The sequence below is a fragment of the Artibeus jamaicensis genome, unplaced genomic scaffold, assembly GCF_021234435.1.
Source record: "Artibeus jamaicensis isolate MK-2021 breed Jamaican fruit bat unplaced genomic scaffold, CSHL_Jam_final contig_1015, whole genome shotgun sequence".
Classification (NCBI taxonomy): domain Eukaryota; kingdom Metazoa; phylum Chordata; class Mammalia; order Chiroptera; family Phyllostomidae; genus Artibeus; species Artibeus jamaicensis.
This window is the reverse complement of record NW_026521194.1, coordinates 11377213-11391778: the sequence shown is the minus strand read 5'-3', so window position 1 is coordinate 11391778 and position 14566 is coordinate 11377213. Positions and strand designations below refer to the sequence as shown.

Genomic DNA, 14566 nt, shown 5'->3' with positions numbered 1-14566 from the left:
GGCTCATGGTATGTATTCATTTATTTAATGCTCTTATAAAGAAACACACATTACCATATTCTAAATTTGCTTTTAAATGCCTTAATAACTGTATTTCAATATAATGCATTTTATTTGTAACCCTATTTATTCTTAGAAGAGCCATAGGTTTCTGCAGGCTGCCAAAGACAGCCATAGCATAGAAAAGGTTAAGAGGCCTTGATCTAACCTAATCCCATTTTTATTCTCTGTGGCGCAGAAGATCAGCACAATTTACCCAAAGTCACATACTCAGTTGGGAAGCAGAGCAGGGGACAAGGATCTGAATATCAAAATACTCAGGCTAGGGTTTTTTTTTAATTATCATACTGTTTGAGAAACAAATAAGAAAGAATTACAGAAAGTGTGTTGGAAAAATACAAGTGCTATAAAAATAAGTTGTGTTATTATTGTAGCTTAGTTTCTGATATATTTGAAAATTAAGGTTAGTTCTTTAAAGACCATAGATATGACACAAGGTATCATATTTATTCTAAGTGACTCATTTGAAATGCAGACTGTAAAGAATGAAGGTTAAAAAATGTAATGTCTATGGATTCATTGGTCTCATATTTGAGGCCATAGTTATTCTTTAAAAACAAATTCACCTGAGTAGGTCTAGTTTCCCAAAGCTGCTCTCAGAGGCATTGATTCATTTTTCCACAGTAACCTCATAAGAAATCAGTGAGCAACTGAGATCAATTGTACCAACACAAACGTACGCTCACATTCAAATACGCATCATCTGTTGTGGGATATCTTTAAATGGCCTTTCGGTTGATCTAATTGGATGGTTTTATGAAGATATTTTGGTGAATTTTGTAATTAACTTTAGACACAATTTAAATCCAGACTGAAACGTAATCTCTATCAGTGTCATTGAAGGCAACTTTGAGTCTGTTATAGGTAAAAACCACAGCAAGCCTGTAAGTAGTCTGTTATCACAAGATTTCCCCTGGGATTGTAGATCAGAGAGGTTTGAACAACATTTCTGCATCCTGCATTTTAGAAAGATAATAAATACTAAAGCGTTCACACTGTGATTGCAGGGATGTTAAGGTTGACAAGTTAATCACAAAAGCAAGAAATAAACAAAATTCAAATTTTCATAGCAGCAGGATTGCTCTCAATACCATTCTAAACATTATCATAAATAACCTAGAATCCAATGTGATGCCAAGGACCCAAATACTAAACTGATGAGTCATGGCTTTTCTTCTTGTTTGTTTAGAAAAAGGGCCAACATTTTGATCTTACACTCATACATACAGGGACTACTTGAAAAGTTTGGGAAAAGCAGTTTTTAAGAGTTTCATTTTTTGCTGACATTTTAATTTACCCCACACTTCTCCCTATACCTCATTTGTCTTCCATCCCCCCCAGCAATCCAGACATGGAAGGGGACAGGTACACTGAGCAGTTTACAATTCCTTACGGGGCCCCGACATTCGTCTCCTTTCATTTCTCCAGGGATTAGTTTCTATTGAGATGTCCCACTGTCTGCCTTTCTCTTCCCTTTTTTCCCATAAACATTCAGTGCCTCTAAGTTCTTGGGTGGTGCCTAGCAAGGTAAGTCCATGCTAGGACTGGGGGCCCTGCAGTGACACAGTGAGGGAGTCGGGTCCCTACCAAGTTAAAGAGGACACCCTCAGGGCAGCAAGCAGACAAGGATGTCACAGCCGAAGTTGGGTAGGGAAGGCGTCTGTTCTGAGTGAAGAGCAGACAATTCCTTTCATATAGGGAGGCTGACCAAAAAGTAGACACCCAACATTAGAGGAGCCAGGTTTCTCACTACCTATCAGGAGAATTATAAACATGGAAAAGGAGAAGACTAGAATGAACAAAAATTTTTAATGTTGGGCTAGAAGTAAGTATGTGAATATAAACTCCTGGTTTCCAAAATGTATAAACAGACATGAAATATTGCTATAAATATGTGTATAACATATATTTTCTTCTTTCTGGTTCTATAAGTTATTTCTGTCTCATTGTGTACCTTTTCTGTCCCAGTCTGAAAAAGAACCATTTTCCAGGAAATACTAGCTTCTTGTAGTGGACAGATGAGAGCTAAGTGTGCTTGTTGCTACTGGGATGCCACTATTTCTAAGCCCAGGCAGAACCATGAAATACATGTAGAATATATGTAGGCACAGAGATGGATGATGGATAGATGGATGGATGGATGGATGGATGGATGGATGGATGGATGGATGGATAGATAGATAGATAGATAGATAGATAGATAGATAGATAGATAGATAGAATTCATGGACTAGAGTAGTTTGAAATTGATTGCGTCCAAAATGAATTATATTAATTATCATCATAATTTTCAAATTGCAATAGGTGGATTCCTTCTCTAACTCCGAAAATAAATAAAAGTAAACATTCAAGATGAAGATTCTTCATCAAAGTCTTGCGGGAGTCTTAAGGAAACTTAGGGTTTAACATAAACTATAGTGATCATTTATTATTATTATCACTACTAAGAAAGAAAATAAGTGAGCACCTATGGTATACTGTATAATAGTCATTGAGAATAGAGAAATGAACACTTTCAGTCTTTTGAGGAAATATTAAAAATAATTATAATCAAATATAACAGAGATTGAATGCTAAGACATGGGAAGTAACAAGTGTGGAAGGAAGATAAAGCAAGGGGAGCTGATTCTAGAACCTAAAAGATGGAAAGGGTCAGGCAGAAGAAAAGATATGTATGTTGGATGGAGTGTGAAGAAGAAGTGGGAGTCTTTTCTGCAGAGAAAACATATGGGTGAAGACCCACAGATGGAAAAGAAGGTGAAATATTACAGGAAAAGAAGTAAGTCCGGAATGACTGGTGCATTAAAAGTCAGGAAGACCATCTCTGCCATATACTTACCAGCCTCTACTTGAATGCTTCTAGGGACTAGAAGTTAACCATTTCATGAGGCTTCTTTATTATTGGACAACTCACATTGTCTGATTTTTTTCCTTATATCAAAGTGATATCTTCCTTGTTTTGACTAACACTTATTTGTCTTAGTTTGGCCTCCTCTTTCACGTGAGAATTCAATAGGTATTTTAAGAGAGAAAATGTCCCCTCTCTTCTCGGGTACCAGTGCAGTTCCTTCAGCAATCTTGTTAAATATAATTTCAAAATATCTGTCCCACCATAAACTCTGGTTGTCAAGTGGTCTCCTAACAATTATATAAGAATTCAATATAATACCCCAAATGATAATAGCTAATAGTTATTGATTGCTTAGAATGTGCAAGGTACGATGTTAAACACTTAATATGCATTATCTTGTTTAATATAATCAGCCTCATTTCTTTTTGCAGGTGGGAAAGTGGAATCTTAAAGAGACTAAATAAGCTTTCATTGCATAAAATAATAAATGACAGAGCTGATCTTTGAACCCAGGGTGCCCGGCTTTGGCACTTGTCCCATTAAGCTATGTAGCCAAACCACTGCAAAACAAATTACTAGCTCTCTTTGACCACAATAGTATACTTTTATTAGTTCAGCCCATAAGAGCATTAAAAGTAATTTAAAAGTCATCCTGTAACCTCAGATCATAACTTTTTATTACAAGCTTGAAAATAAAACTTGCCCAAGCTTCCATAAATAAAGTACACTGTCTATTCCTACCTCTTCTCTTCCTACCTTTGTGAATTGTCCCATAAGTCAAGGATGACTGTTACTTGATGAAAACAAGAGGATTCCCAAGTTCACATTCTGGAGTAAGAGGTTGGTACATTAGATCTGCAATAAACCTTAGTTCAACCTCCAAAATAAGAAAACAAAAGTATCAAGAGTTCTCAGTTAATCAGGCCTTTCTGCCTGTTAACAACACCATCCACATATGTGACACATTTAGAAACTGGGATCAAGGATTTTTTCAGAAATCTGCATTTATAATATTTTAATACATTTTTGGAGCTTTTGGAAATTATAATACATTTTGGATATCAGTAATGTTCTATAGTATACACGAAAACAACACAGTTTTACTGGACTTTAAGCTAATTTATTTCTCTATTGCTGTTATTCCTAAAACATTTTTATCTCATTTACTTTCTATTGATTGACTAAACTAATAGAATGTGCACATCTGCTACGTGACAAGCACCATAATCAACAGGTAGATCTAATTTTCTTTTTAACAATTAAATGGTATTAAGGGAGGACATGGTACAGACCCAGAAGAGATAAAAAGGCCTGGGACATTTAAACACATTGTTGAGTAAAATATACAAGGCCTAGTTTATTTTACTATGATTCAGAATCTTAAATTTTAGGATTAGAGTTTAATCCTAAATTGTTTTCATCCAAAGATTCTTTTAATTCATATAGCAATTTGCTCCAAAATGTTGAAGCTAAGTCTTCCTCTTTCTCTAGTCACTCTGAGGGGAAGTTACATAAGCAAAGCAGAATTTGGGGAGGAAGCGTCAAACTTGATCCAAAGTGTTAGAAGTTTATCAAGTTGTGGGAATATCTGTGACAGAAAAAAAAATAGTTCTATCGAGTGAGCTAAAGTATGACCCATTGATAACGTTACAGCAGAAAATAAAGAGCTGAAGTTAATTTTCCTTCTTTAGATTATAAATCTGGAATTAGATTCCCCCTCTGTAGACACTAGAAATCACTCTTTGATATGTTATTCAGGACCCATCTTCTTAAGGAAAGATAAACTCTCATCTTACACTCTCTAGTCTTTCTGTTTCTTGGCTGCACCAGGACTCTTTCCTGTCATTAACTAGCATCTTATTAGATGAGCCTCCCTGTTGCTAACCATTTCCAGTGGAATGTATCTTCATTTTTCCATTATTTTTAGAGTTACATTACAAACCCAGCAGGGTAGCAAGTGCATCTAATTGATTTTCTCTATTACCTAACATTTCTGTTCATGAGTACTATCCTTTTTCACACTCTTTTAGTATTCATTTTTCCAATTGAGAAAAAGGGCATAAATGGAGCCATTTCAAAATGGAGTTGGAACCACCATCCCACAGAAATGGCCTTGTACATCTTGCTCATTGAACCTTTGAAATATTTGACTTTGGACAAATAAACTGGCCAGGGCAGAACATTACTGTCTTCCAAACAACTGTTTGTGGAGCTAACAGGAAATTGGACATTCTGACTGCAAAGACTGAATATTAAAGACATTCTTTAGAATGAGTAAATAGCTATATAAAGTTAAAGAAGACCTTAGCTTACTAGCACCAACAGGAGTTCCTTCCTTCTATTCATCTATTACCCTTTACTTTCTCATAAAAACCCATTGTCCACACCCCATAATCAGAACACAATTTAGGTTTCTGCCTAAATCAGTGCTTTCCCATTAACTATTCTTTTACCTCAAATGCTCGTTGCCTCTCACTTTGGCTTTTGATTTTAGGTTAACCATTATGGTGTCAGAATTGGGACCTGAAGTGACCTTGCCTTTAGTGACCTACAATGCCCAAATGAGCCTCTTCTGTGTTCACCTCTTCCATGGACCACCCACTTCCCCAAGCTGCAGATTCTCTCAGGCTCCTGACCTCCCTTTTTTTGACTGAGGTCAGTGCCTTTCTTTGAGACCAGAAGGGGAAATTACCTCAGTTAGGCATTGCCAAGGGGACAAGTGTCCCAGTGCCCGTGTGGTGCTGCCACAGGAACTTGCTACCACATGAGGAATTTTCCTCACGATGGGCTTCTTTCATGCTTGTAAGAAGTTCCCTGGGTGTTGAGCATCTCATAGGGAATTTTTTTCCCCTGGTGGGTGGGTATGAATTTTTGTTGCATGTTCTTGTATTTGCCTCTGTCTACTGTGTTGTTTGTCATGGGAAAGAGATTCCAAAGGGAACCACACAGACATAAATTCCATAAACCTGTTGTCTGGTCTGGCCCTTGCAAACTCATAGTGTTTGCAGATCTCACCAGACCAGCATTTATTTAAACAAACTTTACTGTGGATTAAGTGCACATGAGGTAAAAGTTACTGCTAAGGGAACCTTAGAAGACAGAGCTCTGCGAACCAGACAATCGCGGTTCAATTCCCAGTCAGGGCACATGCCAGGGTTGCAGGCAGGTTCCCTGCAGGCCAGTTCCCAGCAGGGGACGCACGAAAGGCAACCATACATTGATGTTTCTCTCCCTCTCTCCTTCCCTTCCCCCCTAAAGATAAATAAATAAAATCTTTAAAAAAAAAAAAAAAAGAAGACAGAGCTGCAAAATTAGTGGACATGGGTAGAGCATTTAAGAGCCAGAAGAGCACTGGACACCTCAAATAAAGGCATGTGTGTAAAGTTGGTCATGAATTGGGTTAGAAGCCAAAAGAGCCTCTTTGGAAAAATTGATGTGGGACCTTACATATAGGCTCCCAGCCTAACCAAGTGAGTAAGAAAGGTCACTTCCCGGCAGGCACTGGAACTTCAGGATGTTTTAGGGACCTCAAGACAAGAGGGATTAACCCAAATCTAAAGGTACTATAGTTAAAGTCTGATGACAAGTATTTGGCTTGGACTCTTAGCCTCAAGAGACTATTAAAAGTTCAGTCTCAAGATTTCTTATTGAAAATTTTAGCAAAGCAGATTTAAAAGAGTCTACATAATCAATTGTTATACCTGATGCACTTATGTAGATAATTGGGCCAAGTTTACTAAAACTAGACTTAATTATATAAAAACTAATTAGCTTGCAAAATATGTTTGGTAAAAATTGGATAACTGCAGAGAGAGAAAAAAACTGTTTCAGTAGAAGCTATAATACACACTTATGGGTACTAGTTCTGCTAATTGTCTTCAAGGTTTTGTTTTCACCTGTGAACTGGATTAAATTTTGAATTTTTTTAGTTTGCTCAAGTATTTGGCTACAATTGTCCAAACTAACATTTCCAATTTTTCTCTCACTTTTGACTTAGAATCATTGAGAACTAAAGCTGCCATTTTTCCAGAAGCCCTGCAAATGGACTGTAAACAACTTGATATAAAGTTCACAGAAATCACCACAAATGCTCATGCCTGAACAATCTTCATGCCTGATGTTGTGTAAGCCACCTGAAAAGTTTACCCGAACAATGAATGACTTCATCAGAGGGACCTTTCAAACCTCAAAAGATGCTTCAGCTTTGACATCTACAATTTTTCTTGACTGGCTGCCCCCGTGACTCAGAAACTGGCTTCTTACCCTTAACCTTTGTTTTTCTTTTGTTTCCACAGAAATGTCCCTTATTGAATACCTGATTGATAACATCCCAGGGCTCTTGACCTTTCAGCTAACTACACTCCAGCATTTCCTCCTACACAGGTCTCTTCTCCAAATTCAACTTAGTGTTTTGTTTGTCATTATAGAAATTCCTGTTATAAAATTTTGCTTGCTTTACATCGACACTTAAAGGTGTCACTTGGATAATGATTGCTCAGAGTTTTGAGATAACTATTAAGGCCTATGAGACTTCATATGAAAAACCTCAAGGAACTAACTACAGAGGATGTTTGCCCTTAACAAACATGACAGTAAGAACTAACTGTATTCTGACTCCCCTTAAATGTGGCTTAAGACTCCTAAGGAAACCACTTTCCCTTCTGCATGGGACATGGTATACTGGAAATGAGCCTTCTCAGCAACAGATCAATGAAGCTTTCAACACCTGATCAATGTTGCTTTCCACTGGCTAATCAGCAATGCTTTCAAGGAAAGATCTCAGTTAAAAATGGAGAAATAAGAAAAAATAAAATAAATGGAGCCAACTCAAAATTAAGTCCGAGCCGCCTTCCTAGAGAAAAGGCCATCCACACCTTGCTCCTTGAAACTTTGGACTGTTTGACTTTGACAAAATAACCTTTTGGCCACAGCAGCCTTGTCTTCCAAACAAGTGCTGTGGAGCTAACAGGAAAACAGACATCCTGATCACAAAGACTGGACATTAAAGGCCTTCGTTAGAATCAGTAAACGGCCACATAGAGCATGTGAATAACCTAGCTTATCAGCACCAGTGGAAATTCCTTCCATCTTCATGTAACTGTTTCCCCTCCCTTTCTCATAAAAACCCTTGCCTTTGCTTTTTATTTTTTAGGTTAACAGTGTAACTGAGAATTGATATTATTACTAGTATTCAAAAAAACAGCAATATCTAAGGCCTCCATAGCAAATATGATGTTTTTGTTGCTGAGATGAACTCTAAACAGAGATCAGAAAATATTGGGAAAGGAAACTCAACTCAGGAGCAACAAAGAAGCAGCAGAAAGTAATAGAAAGAATAGGTCCATCTTTGAGTCCTTAAATTCACTGTGTGTTGTGTGACCTCAGACAAGTCTGTTGACTACTCTGAAACTCTATAGAATAAAAGCATTTAGATAATCCCAGTATTCCAGAATTCTGATTTTTGATATTTTTTTAAAAAGAAATGTTTACTCTAAGGACAATTTTGAGGATGATCACCTCAAAAAGTAAAGATCACATCTTCCCTATTTTGCAGCCAAATTCAATATTTAGTTACTCCATTATCATTCTGTTTCATAGACTGTATCGCTGTTTCAAATTTTTCCCTCATTTTTTGTTGTAGTGTATATTTTTATGTTTCCTTAGCAATCCCACACTAATATTTTTACTATATCTTTGTTTCTTTTTTATTCTTTCTTATATATAATTTGTTTCTTCATTAACAGATTCCTGTTCCCCTCATTTACAAACTGTCCTTCCTACTGCCTTGTTTTGAGATCGAGTCTCTTGAAAACAGGCTGGAGGAGAATGTCATAGGGGTGATGCTAGAATTTTTTTTTGATGTTCAGTAAGGACTACACATTTTTAGTGCTACACATACTAAAATTCTGTTTTCCTCTGTACAAACATATATTTTAAAGTACATATTCAGAACAACTATGAAGAGAGACATTATAATTTCTTGATGGATGACAAGCCCAGATCCTACTGAATGACTGTGTCCTCCCCTTAAATTTATATACACCTGCTTTGCACATTCTCCATCTTCTAATTTGACCGTATTTCTTATTTTCTTTCATTTCATCTTTTTTAAAGATCTTTAACCCTAACTTTCCTCTTGCTTTTCTCATTCTTCTTTCTTAAATAATATTGACCCACATATATCCTTTCTACCTGTGTCCTCAAGTTGTCCCTCCACTACCAAGATAGAGGGTTAGTCCCGGGCCGTTTCCTTGCCCTTTCACCCTCCACTTAGAATTGTCTTTCTTTCTCTTTTTGGCATCACCACTATTTGCTAAAGGTCATTTGTGTCCCTGTAGTTGATCATAATGGATTCAGGGGATCCTTCTTTATTACCCCAAATTTTGGACTTTTTGTAATCACTCTTCCTGAAACAAAGATGTTTCTGCCCCAAGTCCCATTCTCTCAAGGTAAACCTAAATTCATTGGATGTCCCAAAATAAACTAATAGATTATGTATTCTCTCGCCCTAGGCAAAAGTATAACAGAGAGGGGCTTTTTAGGGATTTTTGGCTCAATGGGAATGGCATACAGTATCAGAGCAAAAACTCTTTAGCATACCTAACTTCCATCTCTAAACATGCCATGTCTGGCAGAAATAGAAAAAAAAAGTTTATAGTAGAAAATTAGAATATCAGCTATGCTACACATAAGGAAGAAACTTAGAGTTTCTAAGGATAAAATTTCTCAGTGAAATATTTTATTCAACTGAGGGTTTTGTTTTTAAGTTTTAGGTAAAATGGAGTTGTAAGAAGAATAGAAAATTTCAGCATTCTGTTCATCAGCAATAATTGATATGTTTTGAGTTCCTCTATGCTTTTATTTTAAGCTATTAAGTTTTCATCACTTAAGAACTTTATATAAATGTCTTTCTCTCTCCCACAGCCCCTTCTTCTAGATTTCCTTTCATCATTACAACAAATAAAATATAACAACACATTGCCCAAAATCCCTCTATAATCAATTTGCCAGGTGTTTGGCACCATTTATAAAGTAATTTGAAATGCATTAGCATGTGTGGTTCTCACTACCCTATGAGATAGATGCCAGCGATCTCATGCCCATTTTAAAAAGGGGAAAGCCAGTGCTCAGGGAAATTACACTGTGCTAGTCAAGTCTGGTAAGAAACAAAACCAAGAACCCAACTTATGATCTTAAATTCTACACTCCAAATTCACAAAGGAGGCTTTGAACACTTACTTCTCCCTCTTAATATATACACCAGAACACCTATGAAAAGAGTCAGGCACTACAAGAAAACCTAGAATAAGATAAGGTAGAGAGATAAAATGTTGGTTTCTATAACACATACTATGTGCACAGTATTTATATTATTCATTTAAGGCTGGGAATTACCACTCTAAAATGAAGTCAATTGAATGTCTCTTTGGATTTCTCCAGTTTTCCAACATTCTTCCCAGTATGTGGCAACTCATAGAAGCCAATTCCTTTCTCAGTCTACCAGTACCCTATCTGGTGAGGATCTAATAGCTAGGTTTGTAATTTAAAAAGCAAACATGAATGTAAGAGCACAAATAAATATGTTGCAATGAGCAGAGTAGACAGACTGTAGCAGTAAAGTTAAGTGATTCATAATACTCTGTAAATATGGCACATACATGGGCTCTTGCTTGGCACGTCTGATAAATAATTTTTAGACAACTAAAGTGTTTTAGGAGCTTTTCAACACCAACAGCCTTCAGACTATTTCCTTTCTATTTCTTATTTTTCAACCAAGCTGTCTCTTGCTTTTGGTTTTCAAGCACATTTCTCTATGTGATTGTACTTTTCATCCAATCCATTTCTTAATCTCATTTTTAATAATATTCATTAAGAAAATTTCTAAAAGCCTCTCAGCCAGAAACTTAGAATTCAACACTAGATCCAATTCCCCCAGCTAACAAGACACATCCTTTCCTTTGCCCAGGACATAGCCTGGTTTACTCTTTTACTGAAATCAAGGGCTGCTTTCGGGGCAAGTTGAGACTAGTGCCTTTAGCTAGAAGGCAGATGCAGGGGTGATTTCTAAATATCTTATTTCCTGCTTTAAAAATTAAATTAAGACTCTTCTCTTTTTACCTCAGCCTCGTGTTTTACGATGGCTCGCAGCACTGCCCCGAGCCCCGCTCCCTTATTTTCACTCACCGGCTGCCTTTTGACACCGAGCCAGTTCTTCCAAACCAGGACCCGGAGCTGGTGGAACTGGGAAGCCATCCTTCAAACACTCCAAACAACAGAAATTGTCTTTTTTTACTCCACCCCTCAAAAAAAATCGGTCCAACTTGTGGTTGACGAGGGGTCAGAAGCCTTTTCACGGCATAGCTTTCCTGGCACCTGGGGTAAGAAACCCACAATTTTCTGCCGCAGATCTTCTCCTGTGCACGGATTGACTTAATTCTTCACCAAGGAGCACTTCTCAGCCAACTCTTCCTCACAAATAAGGACCCAGACCAGGATCTTTTTGTGGCTTTTGCTTATTTTAAAATAACCTCCAGATGCTGGTTGTTGTATGAAGTCCAGACTCAAAGAGAGAATGAATATCATTCGGATAAAGCCTGACTGTGGAAAAAAAAAAAAAAAACCCTGAACCTCCTACTCTCCATGAAATTAACTGCCTATCCACACCTTCAAGAAGGTGTCACCTGCACTGAACACGTCATGAGGAATTAGGTGGGACTCTTGCCAGGCCAGTAGGACTTGTCCTAGTTTCTCTCGCCTACTTTACCACATAGTGTCTGCTCCGGCAGAGGTAGGGTGGCAGGAGCATTTTACAGACTCCAGGCCAGTGACTCTTCTAATATCTACAGTGCCACTAAGCTGTTTTAAGTCAATAAGACCAGAGGTAAGCTGAAAAGCTCTTGAATATCAGTCCATCATCAGATGTAGAGAGAAAGTCTCAAGTGCAACTGAAAGCTGAGTTGAATATTTGGATTTCAGGGGAAGTGACTAGGTGGGCTAGGTCCCATCTTCTATCACAGTTTACTAGGTTAAGCAGAATGCAGAAAATAAAAGGTAGCAATAGGTAATATAAATAGCATACAATGGATTCCTCATTTGGAAAGCATGGATTCCTGCATACGTTATATAAAAGCTCTTTCAATCAGGTTAAAGGAAACATAGGCCCACCAAGTAATTTGAATAGTGATTAAGGGGATATGTGAGGGAGAAGCCTGGCGTAAAGGCTTCCAGAAGTCCCCTCGCTTACACACCTTAGTGAAAATCCATTCCCTCTAATATTTAATGCCTCTATCGTCTAACTCCAGCCACTTTTCCAATCCCACCTTCCAATAGCCTATTACAAGCACTTGACCACTTGCCAAACTAGTGTGTATTACAATAGGCAAACACAACCTGTACCTTCTGGTCCCTGACTTGTTTGTGCTATATTCTCTACCTGCCCTTCCCATCCCAAAACTCCTACCTCTCAAAATTACTTCCAAGTTGACATCTTCTATGAAGATGCCTTTTTAACTTTATTTTTATTGTTTATGTTATTACATATGTTCCTTCCCTCTTCCCACCTCCAACCCTCTGCCTCCGCTCCCCCCCCCCTTTCCTCTGGCTATCACCATACTGTTGTGGGTGTCCGTGAGTCATGCCTGTATGTTCTTGGCTAGTTCCTTCATATTTTTTACCCAGTCCTCTGTCCCCATTCCCCGCTGACAGCTTTCAGCCCATTCCATGTATCCATGCCTCTGTTTCTATTTTATTCATTAGTTTATTTTGTTCATTAAATTGCATATATAAGTGAGATCATATTGCATTTGTATTCTCTGACTGGCTTATGTCACTTAGCCTAATACTTTCTGGGTTCATCCATGCTGTCACAAAAGGTAAGAGTTTCTTCTTTTTTACAACCACATAGCATTTCATTGTGTAAATGTACCACAGATTTTTTATTCATTCATCTGCTGATGGGCACTTGCATGTCTTCCATAGCTTGGCTATTGTAAACAATGCTGTTATAAACATAGGGGGGCTTATATTCTTTTAAATTGGTGTTTCAGAATTCTTAGGATATGTTCCCAGAAGTGGGATTGCTGGGTCAAAAGTCAGTTTCATTGTTAATTTTTTGAGGAAACTCCACACTGTTTTCCACAGTGGCTACACCACTCTGCATTCCCACGAACAGCGCACAAGGATTCCCCTTTCTCACACCTTCACCAGCACTAGTTGCTTATTGATTTATTGATGGTAGTCATTCTGGCAGGTATGAGGTGATACTTCATTGTGGTTTTAATTTACATCTCTCTGATAATTAGTGGCATTGAGCATCTTTTCATATGTCTCTTAGCCATCTGGATGTCCTCTTTGGAGAAGTGTTTAATCAGGTCCCTTGCCCATGTTTTAACTGGAGTGTTTGTTTTCTTGGTGTTGAATTATGGGTTCTTTATATATTTTGGCAATTAGCTGCTTATACGATGTATCATTGGAAAATATGCTCTCCCATACAGTGGGATCCCTTTTCATTTTGTTGATGGTTTCTTTTGCTGTGCAGAAACTTTTTATTTTGATGTAGTCAGAAAGAAGAACTAAGAAAACAATCCCATTTACTACTGCAACAAAAACAACAATAAGAAGAAAAATAAGGTACCTAGGAATAAATTTAACCATGGGGATAAAAGACCTGTACTCAGAAAACTACAGGACATTGAAGAAATAAATTGAGGAGGATACAAATAAGTGGCAGCATATACTGTGTTCATGGATTGGAAAACTTAACATTAAAATGTCCATACCACCCAAAGCAATGTATAGATTCAACACAATTCCTATTAAAATTCCAGTGGCATATTTCACAGGTCTAGAATGAATATTCCATGAAGACTTTTTAGATATACTGCAAGAACTATCCTCTCTCCTGCTTCTGAATCCAGTATAATTCTTTGTTTCTACCTCAAGGAACTTACATTTTTGCCTTATTGTTACTTTATTTTCCCATTACACTGCAAATTGTTTGAGAGCCTAGACTATTTTACATGAAAATACTACATACATGATCAGTGCCCAATGATTACTCTGAGCCAAAGCTGATAAAGTTCTTTCGATACACTTTCCATCACTCCATTTGTGAAGTCCATTAAAGCAATGTTTGGGTTCTCCCTTCACACCTGCAGCAAGTGCTCCCCTTCCTGGTCCCTCATGTTCAGCTTCCTGGTCTCCATGCCAACTCTGCTGTGTTGATGACAGCCAGCCTGGTGCTAAGTGGACCCATGCTGGCACATGCCCATTGCCTCAATTTGGTTCTTTCCCTACTGTCATGACTCCATTCCTCATGAGGCAATATGTCCTGAATATCAATAATTTGGCCCTTTAATTGTTTTCCAAACAAGGTTAAAGACATGGTGTTCTTCAGACAGCTGACAGGGTCAGAAATGCAGTGTCAAGACTCATCTGGCTTTCTCAAGCTTTGCTGAAGACTTGAACTCCTGCTTCCTTATCTTCTTTCTCTGCCATCTGTCACAGGCTACAATTCACTAGTAGTTTGGCTGACAAATAAAAATTATTCAGTTGTGAAGACAAGATGGAATTTCAGATGTGACTCTCTGTGTCTAGGTACACTACTGGCACACAGTCACTTTATTCAGTCAGGTTACTTCAGGTTAAAAAGTAGTG

General features: G+C 37.7%; 1 protein-coding gene across 1 annotated transcript in view; it reads right to left on the bottom strand.

The window, feature by feature from the left end:
• ABCA12 (ATP binding cassette subfamily A member 12) overlaps positions 1-11164 on the bottom strand; it is a 172669-nt gene extending 161505 nt beyond the window's left edge. Inside the window, exon 1 of the mRNA XM_053656453.1 lies at positions 11030-11164. Coding sequence (XP_053512428.1) covers positions 11030-11164 — 135 coding nt within the window. The remainder of the gene's footprint in view (positions 1-11029) is intronic.
• Positions 11165-14566: the final 3402 nt, after the last annotated feature.